Source organism: Scleropages formosus, chromosome 7 (assembly GCF_900964775.1).
Source record: "Scleropages formosus chromosome 7, fSclFor1.1, whole genome shotgun sequence".
NCBI classification, from domain to species: Eukaryota; Metazoa; Chordata; class Actinopteri; order Osteoglossiformes; family Osteoglossidae; genus Scleropages; species Scleropages formosus.
This window is the reverse complement of record NC_041812.1, coordinates 27,176,606-27,193,153: the sequence shown is the minus strand read 5'-3', so window position 1 is coordinate 27,193,153 and position 16,548 is coordinate 27,176,606. Positions and strand designations below refer to the sequence as shown.

Sequence of the window (16,548 nt, the reverse complement as noted above, 5' to 3'; positions counted from 1 at the left end):
CACGTAACGGATTCCCTTTGTATTGTTTTGGCCGTGTCTGTAAATACATCCTAAGACTTTCGGGAACTCGACATGTTTGGCTTGTCTCCTTGTAGGCCAGAGGCTGGGGAGAGTGAGCGCTTCTAACTCGGACTCTTATTTCAGCCCTGCTCTCCTGTGCTGTGGCACAATGCCCTCCTCCTTGCTGCGCTGCCTGCCCTGGTTTATTCTCACACCTCGCCTTCTCCCTGTGTCTCACTCCTCTTTCTTCTCTTCCCACCCTTTCCCCTCCTTGTGTGACCCTCTCTCTCTCTTACCCCTGCAAACCTGCCTGCCTCTGTGTGCTTTGCAGTAGAGATTAAAGTGATCAAGGACCTGCCCTGGCCTCCTCCCGTAGGGCAGCTCAACAGCGCCGCCCCGCTGGCCGAATGTGCGGAGGAGCACACCGCAACAGGACAGCCAGCCAGTGACCAGCACCATCGCGGTGGGTGTGTCACTTGTCACTGATTCACTGATGTCCACGATGACCCACCTTGCTGACGTCTCCCACCCAAAAAGCACATTTTAATCCACTCGCTCCTCGCCAGAGCTCACTGTCTTCTGCCTCATCTCCTCCTTCCCCACATCCGCCACTTCCCACCTCTTCCATGTTTTTCTCTCCCGGCTGAAGCATTGCCAACGTTAGTGACGTCTCGCCCAAAAACGCTTGTTGTTTGAATAATTGTAATGCGCCGAATCGAGGGTGAATTCATTCCTCGCTGTCCAATGCCGTTTTTCCCCACTAAATTCAGTCCCGTACAGAAGAAGCTGTGAAGATATCCGTTTTGCGAGTGTGCCGACACGCTCTGCCAAGCTCCAGCGTAATCCCGTGTGCACGTTGCTGTGGGGCCTCAGTGTTGTGCACCAGTGAAAACTTGATTAATTTCAGCTCAGATGGATAATGTTAGGCAGATAAATTCAAACAATATCCCGTGTTCTCACTTCCAACATGCTCCCGACATACTACAGAGCCGTGCTCGTTGTACAGCGGGAGCCACACAAGCTGAACAAACGGTCGTAAAAGCCTTAATTGGAGGAATATTAAGATGTCGCTGCTTGTCAAAGGCCTGTCTCAGGGCTCTGTGGTGCCCTGCTGAGCTGCACCATTCTCAAGGACACCTCTTAATGGCGGTATGGCTGCTCTGACCTCTCAAGTCCCAGGTGGTTGTGGCGGCAGCCCCATTCGTCGTGTTTCTCGTTGATGTGTGCTGTCGTCCAGTTTTCCCGGGCGAAATGGGACCTACAGCTGGACTAATTGCAGGGCAAGAGGGTACAAAGTGTCGTTTCCAGAAGACGTGACTCTTTCCCTCCCCATCAGCCCTCCCGTCTTCTCACTTGCTCTTTTTCTTACCTCCCCTTTTTGAGTCAAAACGAGTGCTAGAGTAGCAGATTGGAAGAAGGGTATGGAATGGGGGCTTTGGGTGTCTCCACGCTTATGCACGTTTACTCATTTAGCTGACATTTCTCTCTACTGTGATATACAACATTAAGGTACATACAATAATTTACCCTTTCATACAACTGGGTAATTTTTACCAGAGTAAGTAAAGGTAAGTACTTCGCTCAAGGCTTGTACCTGGGGCTTTTGAGCCCAAAAGACTTTCATTTACATTTATTTATTTAGCAGATGCTTTTCTCCAAAGTGACTTCCAGTGAACTCTATGTAGTGTTATCAGCCCACACACCTCATTCACCAAGGTAACTTACACTGCTAGATACACTACTTACAATGGGTCACTCATCCATACATCAGTGGAACACATATACACACACACACTCTCTCTCTGTCACTCACGCACTGTGGGGGAACCTGAACAGCATGTCTTTGGACTGTGGGAGGAAACCAGAGCACCCACAGGAAACCCACATAGACACAGGGAGAACATGCAAACTCCACACAGACTGAGCAGGGATCGAACCCACATCCTCTTGCACCACCCAGGTGCTGTGTGGTCGTGTCACCCAAGGCTCTAAGTACTATGCCACCTGCTGCTCCTTACCCAACATTTACATGAACCTTGGGACTGTCTGGGTTGTGAATAATCTGGTCTTTCATTATTCTTGTGGTTCACCAGCTGAATGAAAAAATGTAAACGTTTTACCACCTTAGCTCAAAGTGGAGTGCCATTTAGCAAGGAGCTTCATATGGGATTGGATAGGGTCATGGGGGGAGTGCAGGATTCCGGACAGTTTCCCTCAAGCGTAGCTCTTACTGTGGTCACTGTAGCACAGGTTAAGTGTGGAAGAATGTACACAACAACTTGACAGTTGCCTAGTATAGTGTTGGCAAGTTTCTGAGAGTGGCCCCAACTCTTTCTTTTGATCCCGGCATTTTTACAGCACGAATATGCCCCTCGATCACTCCAGCACCATTATAGTAGTTGATTATTTGTTGTCAGAAGGGAAATCGTGTCTGCATGTAAATGAAGGGAAAGTCTTTTGTGCGACTTCTGCAGAGCGCGTGCCTTTCTTTGTCTCGTCTACATGCGTTTGTTTCTTGTATATCCCTCTGTTTTTGTGCTCATGAAGTGCAGAGCGTTGTAATTATAAATGCACTTACTCCGTGCAATTTCTGGAGCATTTTAAAACATTTTAAACACAGAGGAAAGTGCAGTTTGAGTTATTGTTCATTTGGACCAGAAGAATCAGATGAAGTGACAAGTCGTGTTTGTACACAGCTATAAGTATATATTATGCATTTTTTTTAATTGTGTGTGTGTGTGTATATGTATATATATATATATATATATATATATATATATATATATATACACACACACACACACACACACACACACACACACACACACACACACACACAGTGGGTGGGTGGACAAAACAGCAGAAACGTCGCATAAAGGAGTTTATCATTGAAGTAACTAAATCACCATTACTACTAACACGGTGGCAAAGGGAGAGATATGAGGTCCGTTTTATGCCAGTTGGCAGTATGTGTCAGTTATGAAAGAGCTCTGAGAATTAACACTTGGATAAGTGATTTTTTTTTCCAAAACAATAAGTCAACTAAGAGTTCGAAAGAGGACAAAAAGTCTGTGCCCAAAACTGCAGATACGGTGATGACAAGAACTGCAAAAATTATTCTGTGCTCAGGGGAAGTCTGGAAAATGACAGCGCGTACCGAACACGGGCGAAGTGCGTTGGCGACGAGGACCCCCGGTCGCACGTCGAAGGTCGTCGACAGGGATGGACGGACGGACGCTTCGCGGGAAAGTCGCCGAACGGCCCAAAAGCAAAGCCTCTAAAATGACCACGCAACCGAATCGACGTCTCCGTGCCCCAGTCTCGAGGAAAACCGTAAATGACGAGCTTCGCAGAGCTGGAACTTGAGGCAGGTGCACCCAGCGCCGCAAACACTTTTTCCTGCTGCCGTGTTCCAGGATGGTATCGCCTCAAACGCCTTCCGTGGCCTCGTCGCTCACCGATCTACATCTCACCGAAGTGCGGAGCGCAAAGTAACTTTCCACCTCCTCCATCTCTCAAGGAAGTGGAGGCTTTTGTTCCTGGAGGAGCGGAGCAATGTACTTACACGCAGTTTGAGTCTCGTACGACAGCGTTTCAAGAGGAACCGAAGCTTGTATGAAGGCAAAGGGCGGACCGACTTCTTACTACATCCTTTATTAATATTTTCTAACTTGTTTCTGGTATCTTTTACCCACTGTAATAGTGAGCTTTTAATGGCCTTGGTTGCATTTTTCATAGTTTAATCACATTCAGAATTTTTGTTATTTTTTTACCCACTGCAAACACCACAAAAGACTTGTTTCTCTTCTTTTGTCCACCCCATACATTTATTCATTTAGCTGACACTTTTCTCCAAAGCAACTTACAATGTTAAGGTTACAATTATTTACCCATTTATACAGCTGGGTAATTTTACTGGAGCAATTGAGTGTAAGTACCTTGCTCAAGGGTACTGCAGCTGGAGGGGAGGCTCAAACCTGTGACCTTTAGGCCCAAAGGCAGTTGCTCTAACCACTACGCTACAGGCTATCCTATACAATATATATGTAGTGAATACACACAAATGTACGCTGTAAATATTTATTTAGCTGACCCATTTCTTGGAAAAAGACTTAAAATGACTTACCCATGTATACAGCAGGGTAATTTTCAGGGTAGTTGCCTTGCTCACAAGTGTTATAGTAGGAAATGGGATTTGAATCTGCAGCCTCCAGGTCCGGGGTGGCATCTCCAGCCACTACACCACCTGCTTTCACCACCTCGGGTCATAATAGTTAGCTTTTAATGGCCTTGGTTGCATTTTTCATAGTTTAATCACATTCAGAATTTCTGTTCCATTCCGCACAATCGTCCATCTGTCAGGCTTGAACAGTAGCTATATGCAGTAATGTGCGGTGTCTATATTGTGAACTGACAGCTGTGACACGGTTTGGTATGGGGGATGGGGGCCATCAGCAAAATTCCCTTTGCCAGTGATGTTTCCATGGAAACTGACTGCGACACATATGCACAGGTATGTACCATATACGCGTTTGTGTAAACGGACAAGCGCACGGAACAGAGGCGTTTTACTTAGTGTTGCACCTTGGAATCTGTGTCTTACAAAATTAAATGGCGAAAAATGCCTAATTGAGGCTAGAGCTCAAAGGTGTCTCCGTTTGACAGCCACGAAAAACTGCTGGAAAAACTAGTTCATTTGGGACCATCGCTCTCATATCTTTTCTATTGCATCAGCGCAGAACAAAGATTTATCACAGTGTTTCAGCAACATGGTGTCCAAACGTAGATTTTTAAACTGCATCAAGCAGCAGATAGGAGCCCCTGGCCCTCTTCATATTGGGTGTTGCAGGCTCAAAGGGCCAAAGGAACTTCCAACACCATATTCCTCATTTTTTACTTTCAAAGGACTCTGACTTTTCCATTTTACATGGAAGTGCATTGAACAGTTATTACACTTAGATGCTTTTGAATGTTTTAAGGATTGTTTTACCCTTGAGTCAACTAACTGTTTTTGGTCAGTCAGTCTAACAAATTTCTGTGAGTTTTGTGGGGACGATTGCTGTTTTGAGCGTCTACAACAATCAGACAGCTAATGCTGTCTAAGTTAGCTCCCGAATGGACTTGTTTTGATTTGAGAGCCTCTCTGTAATGGGCCTGTTGAGCCAGCGCTGGGCGAGAAAAAGCCCTTTGAGTGAGGCTGTCCATTAAAGTGTGCTGGAGAGCAGGAAAAAGAGCAAATAAAAACGACCACTGGATTCAATTTCCTCCACACGCAGCACCCCCATCAGCAGCGCTCTTTCATGTGTCGCTTTTCAACCTAAAAGCAATCCAAGCCTGCGAATGCAGCTGCAAATGTGTCTCATTTAAAAGGGTGACCTCAATTACAGCTGGCCGGGCAAATGCAACACCACTAAAGAGGCCATCTCCGCAAAAGGCTGAAACGGCATCAATTAAATGTGATCTGGGGTGTTGGTCCGGGCACTGCTCCCTGCGGGGTGTGCGGGATGTCCAGGTCCTCTTCCATCCAGACAGCAGTGGGCTGCAGCAGCCGGGGGTCTTTATTGCTTTGCATTGACTGGCACCCGCAGCCTAGTTTGATTTCTCTCTCAGTATTGCAGCCCAGAGTGGCCATTGTAACTAAAAAAAATTTGCTCTCCTCCTGATGGATTTGCAAGCCTAAACATGGCTCCCATCAGGTTTCTGCTTCTCTGAGAGACCGTGCCAACGACGTGTAGAGGTGACTCGGAGAGGCCTCTGCTGAAGTGTCACGTTAGTGGCCATTTGTCAACACACGCTGCTCCATTGCCTTCTGTGAGGTTGTGCAATCGCTGCCATTTGTCACCCTGCCCTGGGCTCCTTGCATATAACCCCTCGATGCAGATGTACCCTATCATAAGCCGCAACCTGGGAAAGACACCTAGAGAACAGCTTTGAGGCACCGCAATGTAGCCGAGAACTAGGACGACCTCTGTGCTTTTCACTGAAACTAAAGTCTCTGTAAAGAAGTAAAACCGGAAAATTCTAAGTAATCGTAAGACTCGTGTGAAAAATGTGCAGTGAAATAAGGTAGTAATATTGTGTTTTGAAGATGGCAGAATGCAGGACACGCAACACGTCGTCACCGTGCGCGTCTCTCTTCCTGCAGTGCACTTTGACGGTGTGGACAAGTCCCAGACGTCGCCCACCAAGGAGGGCAAGGCACGCCACCCCCGGCGGCATTCGAGCGGCTGCCTGGTGAACACCAAGCTGGGCTCCCTGGATCAGTGCCACCCCACAGTGGGCGAGCGCATTGACCCCTCGCTGCCGCTCGAGAGCCAGTTGTGAGTTCAACGCCTCATTTCCCCTGCGGATCTGCCACTTGTCATAACTGTGTTTCTGGTTAGTCTGTACACCTCGTACGTGGCAGGCAAAGGGTTAACCGGTCACCTGCTCTAGGGAGTACACAGCGCTGCCTTCTGTGGAGGGTCGCACGATACAGCCTGTCTCCAGCATGTGATGTTGACACAGTTAAAGTGATGCCCCATGCCCCCTTGCAGCTGGTACCATGGTGCGATCAGCCGGACGGATGCGGAGTCCCTGCTGAGGCTGTGCAAGGAAGCCAGCTACCTGGTGCGCAACAGCGAGACCAGCAAGAACGACTTCTCCCTGTCCCTCAAGTAAGGCCATCCGTCTCAGGCTGACGCAACTTTCCCAGCAAACGGGAAACACGCTTTGTCACACACTGCCCTATTCGCAGTGTCCGCTGCTGCACAGGTGAGGGTCTTTGGGAGAGGTAGTGCACTGCTGAGAGAGGGGCGGTCCTAGGACCAGCACCGTGTTCTTTTGGCAAGGCACACACACAGTCTAAAGGCCAGGTGCTTGGGTTTGCTAGGAGTGAGCTCTGCACAGACCGATGATAGCTCTGCAGCTATAGCTCCAGCTCCTTATGTGTGGCTTCTTAGCGCCGCGTGTGCTCCGTTGCGCTTCCCTGTCTCGTTTATGACAATCTGACTTGCCGCCGTTCCCACGCACTCGCTCAGTATGACGTTCCCGATCAGCTTACTAGCTGACTGATCGACGTGTCATTAAAGGAGCCGCTTTGTGTCGTGCTCTTTACCACAGGCGCAAGCCATTTATGAGGAAGGGAAGGTTGCGTAACGCCCCGAGTGATTATACCTCGTCATACCTGATCACACGAGGCGTCACGCAGCCTACGTTTTCTCATAAACGGCTCGGCTCTGCAGTAAAGAACACGACACATAGGTGATGCTGATGTGTGACCGACGAGTATGATGTTGCTCAAGGCCCTGGCTGCTCGCACCTTTGGGCTGCTGCGGCGCCATTCACCAAACGTTTGCACTTTGATAACGGATCATGTTTTTTTCCTTCCCTCCACCCCTAAGCTTTTTGGCTCCCATTGTTTCGTTCAGACATTCTTATCTATTCACCTTTAAGGTGGTGGCACCGAACTAGAGAAGTAAAATGTGTTTAAATATATATATAAAAAAAAAAAAAATTGCACAGCAACGCTTCATGCTGTGGAGAGACAGTGAAAAAGCCATAAAAGGATGTTTAAGCTTAAACTATATATTTTTTTCAGTTGTAAACTAAAATCTAAAGTAATGTTGAGTTTGAGAAGCACAAGTGTTTTTTGTCTTATAAACCTCCAGTTCTTTTCCAGAAACTTCTTTGCTGTATTGTAAGCCTTTTTAGAGCCTGTTTGGTTTTCAGGACGACTGCAGTACATGGCGGTAGTGTCCACCATTAACATTTTGCCTCCTAAGTGATGTCATTTTTGCCATTTCAGTTTTTGAGGCTTTCATTCTTATTCCGTAATATTGTGAGAATAGGAATTTGCAGTCCCCCCCCCCCCCCCCCCTTCGTTCTAAAGCTGACAAGCAGACAGTTTAGCTTTACTGATAAAATGCTGCCGTCAGTCATCCACTTTGACGTTTCTCTCTGACAGTGACAAACACCCTTACAGGCACCTGGCCAAGAGGCATCTGCCAGCATCCTGATGTGTGCTAGCGTTCCAATCTGGTTGTAAGACCAACCTGAGCCTTAATCTGTTTTTTTTATAAACTCATCTTAGGAATGGATAGTTGAAAACCAAAATACAGAGAGTTTAAAAAAAAAAAAAAAAATAGGAGGAAGAAAATAGAATAGGAACAACGCTCAACCAACAGGAAATAAAATACTTGTATATCTTGCATCCCACGGTCATAAAAGCAAACGGCACAAGAAAAATGGAGGAATATAAGAATTAAGAACATTCGTTCCTTTGAGGCTGTGCAAACCAGACTGATAAGGCATATTCCAGTATTGAAATAAATGCAGTTCTAAGCTTGTCTAATTGTACTACTATCATAATGCGGAAATATTTGGCATTCCGGGCATTCATTTTTACTGTCTTCCTGAAAATTCTGTCGGCATCTTTTATCTTTTTTTTTTTTCTCTTTTCCCTCCCCCATTCAGATTTTTTCATGGCGTCTGTGCATGTGATTATGGTAAAGCCGAGGTGTGTGCCGTACTTCGGCATTTTCGCGGCCCAGTCCTGACAGTGCCTGCCCTGGACAGCGGAGACGTGACCTCAAGTCGAGAGAGGATCCTGTCAGGAGACTGTTTTTCCCACTCCTTTAGATGGATTGCGGTGGACCTCCTGTCTGTCAGTCAGCACCGTTTGTTCCTCGACCTGTTTCCTGTTGATGGGGAAAAATAAAAATTGCGGCAGAATGTCAATTACACACTCGGCCCGTCTGCCTTAGCTTCCGAGCGCTGATTTCAATGGGTGGGTGCCTTGGTTACCGCAGGATTTGGAAAGATAAATATGAACTGGGCCAGCAGTTCATTGTTCAGAGCCCACGGTCGGATCTATATTTCTATTTTTAATCCATCTTGCGGAGAGCCAAGCCCAAAGTGTGATATTTCAGATCAACGTAGAAATTCTGATTGCACGTGGGAGGAGAGTAATTGTCCAAGTGTTTACGGTGTAAAACCCAGCAGCTGGCTTGGAGCGTTGAGGAGGACGTTGTCACGCGCGTGTTTGAAAAGGTTACTTTATCCTCGCGTTTCCAGCTCTGATCCTGCGCTGTGTAACTTGCGCGATACGGTCGTCTGACATTTTGATAAGAGTCACATGTGGAAGCCACTTGGGGCACCAGACATTCATGTTCCCTGGAGGTACTCCTCTTTCTCATTCATTAGCAAGTGTTGCAAATGTGATTTTTCACTGCTGCTGCGTGTCTGCATGTCTTTTTTGTTTCCCTTCCTTCCATCGCTCTCGTAGTATTTGCACTGTATGGCTGTGCTCGACAAGCGGAGGGTGTCTGGGAGCTGAGCCCAGTGGTTATTGTTCCTGTGTTGTGTTTTTTTCTGCTTGCCTGTGCGGTACCAGGAGCAGCCAGGGCTTCATGCACATGAAGCTCTCCCGGACCAAAGAGAACAAGTACGTGCTGGGCCAGAACAGCAGCCCTTTCGACAGCGTGCCCGAGATCATCCACTTCTACTCCAGCCGCAAGCTACCCATCAAGGGGGCCGAGCACATGTCCCTGCTGTACCCCGTGGCCATTAGGACGCTGTAGCGCTCCAGTCCCGTGCGCCGGCTACGGGACGGGGGCAGCAGTCCACGCTCCCACCCCTTCCCGATTGTGTTCCTCTCATCGAAGCCTCGGTGAACATCTCAGAAGGGCACAGGCTCAAAGGTTCGCAGATGCTCTCGGATGCGCTCCATTGCCCTGCCCCACTTCGTATCCATCTCCTTCCTGTCTCATGCAGTGTGGACTGCAGTGATTCTGTCACCACCAACTCTGAGGATGGATGCTCCTGTAGATCAGTATGTCTGCCTGTGCTGTTTGTACTGCTCCTAGTTAGGCGCTTGGAGGTAACCAGTTGGGAAGGGTGCCGCTGTACATGAAACAAACAGAAGTGAACTGCATCAGCACTGAATGAAACCTCCTTCAGGTCCTGCTGGAAGACAAGTCCGTACCAGAAAGACACTCAAACCAATAAGGTGAACTTAAGCTGCTTTGTTCATTTCTAATTTCTAATAATCTGTTTTTTTTTTTTTTTTTTTTTTTTTCTTCTTCCCCATTTCAGTTTAAACGTGGGTGGTCTGTACCCTTCGTCTTTTATATTTTTGCTGAACGTGTGGTTGTCAGATGGTAAATGTTATTTCTCTGCAAAGGATTGCTCTTGGAGAAGCTCACTACTGAGGAAGTTCTTGTATAAGGAGCAGTGGGCTGAGTACCTGGTAGGCTTTGAAGAGTACATTTAATTTTTTTCAACAAAAAAACAATGTTAAAAAATAATAAGAAGGGGGGAAAACAATTCAGTGTTATTCAGATTTAGACCCATACCTTTGTAAATTACTCACATAATATACTGTGGAGTAAAAATTGGATCAGAAGCTGTAGTTAAAAAAAAAAAAAAAAAGTAGTACATTTTTGTACATGAGATGAGCACAAATGCCCAAATGCAAGTAAGAAAGGGTTTCCCAGTCCAGAGCTGGATGGCTGCGGTGTTCCAACTCCTCACCTGAGTTCAGTTCCACTGATAGAACATAACCATCTGAATGTCACATTGGCTAAAGAAACAGAGGTACTGTTGTGCAACACAGTAAAGTGTTGTTTCGATCGGTCTGCATCATTTGTTTCTTCAAACAAAACGTTTGTTTCTGTGCTCAGTGTAATTAATCTTTCTGTTTCGTGAAACAAAAATAAAAATATTTATTTTACAAAATGTACTAACCTGTCAAGGGATGTGTACAGCAGAAAAAGGCATTTTACATTTTACCACTGCGAAAAAAAAAAAAAAAAAAAAAACAGAAAACATTGGTACAGGTTTCACAGCTGTCAGTTGCAGGCTAATTGCAGTAAGGACTCTGTTAGTTATTCAGTTAATTTTAGCCCATTGTGCTCTTGGCCAGAACAAAGACCAGTGGGACTGGGAAGCCCTGCAGGAAAGTGTTTTTCGTCTCACTTGTGTTTGTGCGAAGATGCACAAGATGTGAGGATGTTTTGTGCTTGCCGGGCTCTTACGATCTTCGGGATCCTCAAGGGCCGGAGGACCTCGCCGATGCTGCAGCAGTCATAGCAGAGTCCAGGCTCATCCGTGTCCTCCGCTGGATGGACACCAGCTGGGCCGATGGCAGCCATCCTTCCTGGCGCTTGTCCTGATCGCCGATTCCCTCTTTCCCCTCTTTTCGTCCGGCCATCAGAGAGAGAATTTGCAGCTTTTGTGATTTCCCTCCGCTGTTTAGAGGCACAGGACACGTTTTGGTGTGTGAAATTGCCTTCGAAATCTTCAAACTCGAGTGGGATGGAATTAGAACTAATCAAGCAGGCATGCAGTGTCTATCTCAGGAAAAACGCCTCCATTAAATTCACCTAACTAGAGATCAATATCTGTAGTGGGATTGCAGATATGGATTTCTACCCCGAGCCCTTTTTTCCATACAGCTCTCAAGTTTAAATATACAAGGTCGAGCACTATCGTCAGGAGGCGGCGAGTAGAGGTGTTCTAGGTGTGTGTGTCACATGCTTTACCGTGTCATTCTCCCGAGCATTCAGTCAGGGATCTTTTGTAGCACCATCACATTGCGGGTTAATGCTCATCGATCCTTTTTTCCACGTTACGATCTGATACCCGGACCTTGCTCTCAACCAGCGTAAAACTCTGTAACCCGCAGTCACCTCTTTTGTGTTTTTTGTTTTTGAAGAGTAGCAGGACGTTGGACAGTGTCAAGGAGAGTGTATAGTTAGCTGCCACCTTTTGTCCCCAGAAACGAACCCATTGTAACTTCCTCCGCGTTTTGTCCCCCCGTTTGTCGCACGTTTCAAGTGATATACTTACTGTACGCTCGCAAGCTCAGCGCTTTGTCTGTGCCGTGGTGTTTCTCAGTACCGTGTTGATGTTCTGCCCTGTGTTTAATGCACCGCTAAGCTGTTTGACCGCAACGGGTGCGTCTGGCGGCTCCGCAAATTGTTCGGATTCCATCCTCCCAGCAGCACGACGACAGCGTACGTTCTTTAAATGACCGTTTTAGGTCAGTGCTGGCAGGACTCCTGTTGGACCCATTGCCCTGTAGTTATCCTGCTTGACTTCGGTACGACCGCAGAGATCAGTGCCATCCGTCGACAATCGGCGATGGGCCAGGGGGGTGTTCGTTCCCTTGGAAACTGCCTGCGTTGAGGTGTGCCCTTCTGAACTGTTCCTCCCAGCTGCTCAGAACACATGAAAGCTGGAGGCCTGCAAGTTTGGAAGCTGGACGGTGGAGCCTCGGGAGCCTAGAATCCCGGTGCCCCCTGGCTGTCTCATGCAGACCTCAGTGCTGGATGAGAGGAAGGACAAACAGGTCGGGAAGCCTTGCTGTGAAGGATCCACCCTGCAGCTGCCAGAATGATGGGAACTGTGGGTTCTTGCTGGGGCACCTGGCTTTCGTATACAATGTGCTTATGTTTTTGAATCGGTAGCAGTTTCAACTTGGTGAAAACACTCATGGACCCTAAAGCACAGAGGAGATACAGTGTAATAACTGGACATTTGGTTATTGTTGTTTTTTGTAAATTTTTTTTTTTGTCTTCCTCCTGGAACCTCGGACTATTTGCACACCACTGAAGGTGGACCTAAGAGAGGACCGGCGCCGCTCACTGCGAACTCCGGGGGTCCGGGAGCAGAGCAGTCAGCGGTCACTGTGCCCTGAGAAGGAGCTGGCAGCAGCCCCTCTGCGCCCCTGTCCCCCCATCCCTTCCCGTAACGATGTCACGTGCCTGTGTGTGTACCGTCTCCTGTCAAGGTGGGCTGGGGGGTGATTTATTTTCCACCTTTCGTGTATGTGTTCTTCCCTTTGTATGCACTTGTGTAGCTGATCTGTACCGTTCCTCTGTGCCAAATGTATACACTGAATGTACCGTTGGGGGGTGTGGCCCCTTTCCGAACGCAAATGCCTATGGACAATAAAGTACGGTTCACGAGTCAAGCTGTGGCGTGTGCGTGGCCCCGTCTCTCTGCCCAAGCCATTGTTTCCCTGGCTGTTTTCAGTTTGCAGGAAGACCTTGACGGTCTTATTGTGAGTTTTTCAACAAGTACAAAGTAGAGCAAAGTGGCAGTGTGAATGCTGGTTGTCATGGGAATGCTATCTAGCCATTGTTGCGGCAGCCAAACACCGTTCTCACTTGAATGGTGAGCAGCGACGGCAGCACAGCAAGTAAAGGGGAGACAGCATTGTCTGTGTGTGTTCCCTGCCCTGCCAGTAACCTTCACTTCACATGTCTTATCTGAGCTTTGGGCTATTATGTCAATATTGAATATTCTTTGTGGGACGTTGGCATCTCGGTGCCCTATCTTGATTAACTTAAGGGTACCTGGTTTTTGGTAGCTTTTTGGCGATATTTCCCAGCTAAAACGTGAGCAAAAACTGCTGTATGGAGAGCTTCCGAAACTGTACTCGGACGTCGGCTGTACACTCTCTCTGGCTCTTCGGAGGGCATGACCCGTCCCTCTGGGGAATAACCTTACAGTTACATTTAGAGGCCACAGCGCTTACTCACGCTTATTTAAACGAGTCCGTTCGCTCACCCGGAACTGCTGTAAAAGAAGCCATTATCCCACCTGCTGATCAGTCGTATGTTTCACACTCAGTGAGAAGCTTTTTACACCGCTGTCTGTAGGAATTTTTTTCTGCACAGCTTAACGAATCAACAGCTGAGTGTTCGAGGAATTGTTTATAATGTTGTTTCTAAAGTGAATCTACAACCAGCCATATTCCCACCGACGCTTAACCGGATGGGGTTCTGGTCCTGTTCAACAGGCGCTCCTGACAAAGGAACGCCGTTAGGGTACACCGCGGTCTTGATCCAAACTCGGATCGGCGCCACTTCTGCAATGCGCTAATTAGTCGAGTCAAATGCGTACAGAAAGACGGGCCGTTAATTGCTTTGTGGAGCCGACCTTCGGCGGAGTCCCTGACGGTTGACTCTTTGCGAGCACACTTAATTAAATAATTAAGCAGGAGGATTGAGAGGCGGGAAAGCGGCGCACAGATTCGGAGCAGAGCAATCCCCCTGCTTTGATAAAGCGCAGGTCTCTCACGAAGCTCTGCTTCAATAGCAAGGCTTTGAGCGGAGGGGAAAAATGCATCTTCACACATGCAATGTACTTTCCTCTCCTCTTGCGCTCCCTTTGTGGAGAAAGAGCAACATGCAATTCTGCACATGACCTGTAGGGGTCAGTGTGGTGTTAGCTGGGGTCACCCCACCACCTCACCAGTGTTTGTGTGGTTAAGGGCTGGAGACAAGTGGCATGTCTTTCAGAGGAGGGAGTCCCAGAATCCCAAAGCCTTGGAAAGAACAAGGAGACTGTAGTTGACTGACGTCAGGTAAGTCAGTCATTGACATTATGTCCAGCCTGAGTTTGCTTCTTTGAAAAGGTCACGTATCAGCCAGGGGGAAACTATACTTTGAATTTATTTATTTAAATAGATACACAGACACACATGGAAGTAGTTCCCCTGGACACATGGCACAGTGGGTTTGAATGTGATCCGCTCTCTGTGGAGTTCGCCTGCTCTCCCCGTTCACATGTGGTTTGTGTCCAGGTGCTCTGGTTTCCTCTCTGTCCAAAGACATGGAGTACAGGCAGATTGGTGATGCTAAACAGTGCATGTGTGTCAGCAAATATATACAGTTCCGCTTTGATGGACTGGTGACCCGTCCAAGATGTTCCCTGGCTTTGCGTCCGCACCAGTGCAGCCGCGCTGGACGGCCTGTCACCAGTAATGAACGAGAGACCCAGCACAAGTGTGGGAGCCGATGGACACGCTATCCCTGGAGACCTTGTTTCCCACCCTGTTCAGGGCTTTCTGATGAGTATTTGATGGGTATTTCAGGTAAGACGACCATGTTTTTGATGAAGGGATTATGCTCTTGTTGAAAGAAGACAACAGCTGAAACACAGTAGTGGCACAAGGAAGGAGGTAGGAGGTAACTATGTTTACAAACTGTTGCGGGCCATTCTGGCTTAGCACTGTCTGAGTGTGTAAGGGTGTAGCTGCATGTCAGCTCCTGGAACCCGGGTGATGTTTCTCTGCAGCAAGTGTTAATTCTACATTGGTCACTTCCGGTTCCACCGCCTGCCCCCCCGCGGTCCTCGGTGCACACCCAGCTGATGGGTCATTACACTACTGAGATTAAAGCGCACAGAATGAAAGACACGGACCTGTTCTCCGGTGGACAAAAGACGGCTCAGACACCAGGCCGGAGAAGAATCGCTTGAGAGCGGTGGGATCAGCAGGAGGGAAAAAAAAAACCGCCCCTGTCAGTCAAGAGCCTCATTGCACATTCTGCTTGGCGCTGCTCACCTGAAAGCAATTCCAGGTAATGGACTTGTCGCAAACAGCCAATGAACGTCAGCATTGTAAAAGAAAGAGAAACTGGAGAACTTAAGGTCATTGTTCTTGGTTTTTTCCCCGCATGGTCTAAAGGACTTGAAGAATTGGAGTGACTGGCAATTTCTGAGCATCGGATGCTCCTGAAATAAAGCCTGGATGTGCAACTGAAATAGGCTGTGTGATGACCCCCCCACACCCCCACACAGCTGCTTGGTCCCGAATCTGGAATGAGACGCAGTCCTGAGAGGAACACGTCAGCCGGGCTCCTGAGAGACAGTGCCGAGGGCCCTTTCTGTGTCGGCTGCTCACAGGTAATAGGGAGGCAGGTGCCTGCAAGAACACGGGAATGGAGCTGCTGGGGGGGGGCACATGGAGCTGTAGAAGCCAGGAGATCACTCCCACCCCCCCACCCCAGGGGAGATGTATTGAGGCCACACTGTTCCACTACCGTCACTCTTTCTGCTCACTCTCCTCTTCTAAGTCATCACTGGTGTCCACCCTCCACCCCCCCTTCCATCTACTCTTACCCTCCTCCTGCTCCCCTTCAGCTCCAGTAGTCATTCCACGATGCCTAGAGCAGCATCACCACTGGTCATTGGACCTGGACCTTCGTCTTCATGCCCGGTGAAGGGAACTGCTCTCGCACCTTCAATGTCCAGCGATGCAGTACACTGGTTAAAGGTTACGATCATACCTGTCATGAGTCACTGTGCATGAAATCACGCGCTAAGACCCCTTTGTATGATGTAAACATCATGGCGTTCTCCCTTTCTGCAGTGGAACACCTGTATGGCGCAAGGATGTATCCTGTAAAGTCTCAAAACCAAAGTGTTATTCTGCAGCGCAGTGTACACGAAAGTGGCCTCTACCATAAATGTTCTCTGTCCTCCGGTTCACATTTAATTTAACTGAGTTCTTTGTTATTTTCCGCTGCTGAACTCCAGAGCGCGGTAAGTGTACTCTCTGTTCGGCTTGTTTTCATTCCCTGTGCTTTATCGGCACGACCCATTCTGACACACTTCTGCTGCAGTGCTCAAGCAATACTACACACAATTGTTTTGTATCGAAAAATAAATCATATTTACCTGTTATATTTAATAAACTGATAAATAAAATTATCCTCTCTAACTTGCTTGAGCTTGCATCATGGTCCTGTTATGGTTCTGCACCCCTGCAGAGGGTGG

The 16,548-nt window shown here is 47.8% G+C and overlaps 1 protein-coding gene across 3 annotated transcripts in view; it reads left to right on the top strand.

Moving 5' to 3' along the window:
- The window catches only part of LOC108926253 (SH2 domain-containing adapter protein F-like), a 71,031-nt gene extending 58,074 nt beyond the window's left edge, over positions 1 to 12,957 (top strand). For 2 of the 3 annotated variants that reach the window (XM_029253310.1, XM_029253309.1), the window contains 3 exons: positions 6,146 to 6,320; positions 6,537 to 6,656; positions 9,374 to 12,957. In XM_029253310.1, coding sequence (XP_029109143.1) covers positions 6,146 to 6,320; positions 6,537 to 6,656; positions 9,374 to 9,560 — 482 coding nt within the window. In that variant the 3' untranslated portion in view covers positions 9,561 to 12,957. Of the gene's footprint in view, positions 1 to 331; positions 464 to 6,145; positions 6,321 to 6,536; positions 6,657 to 9,373 lie in introns of all 3 variants that reach the window. The other variant, XM_029253308.1, reaches the window with a different exon arrangement.
- The last annotated feature ends 3,591 nt before the right edge of the window (positions 12,958 to 16,548 follow it).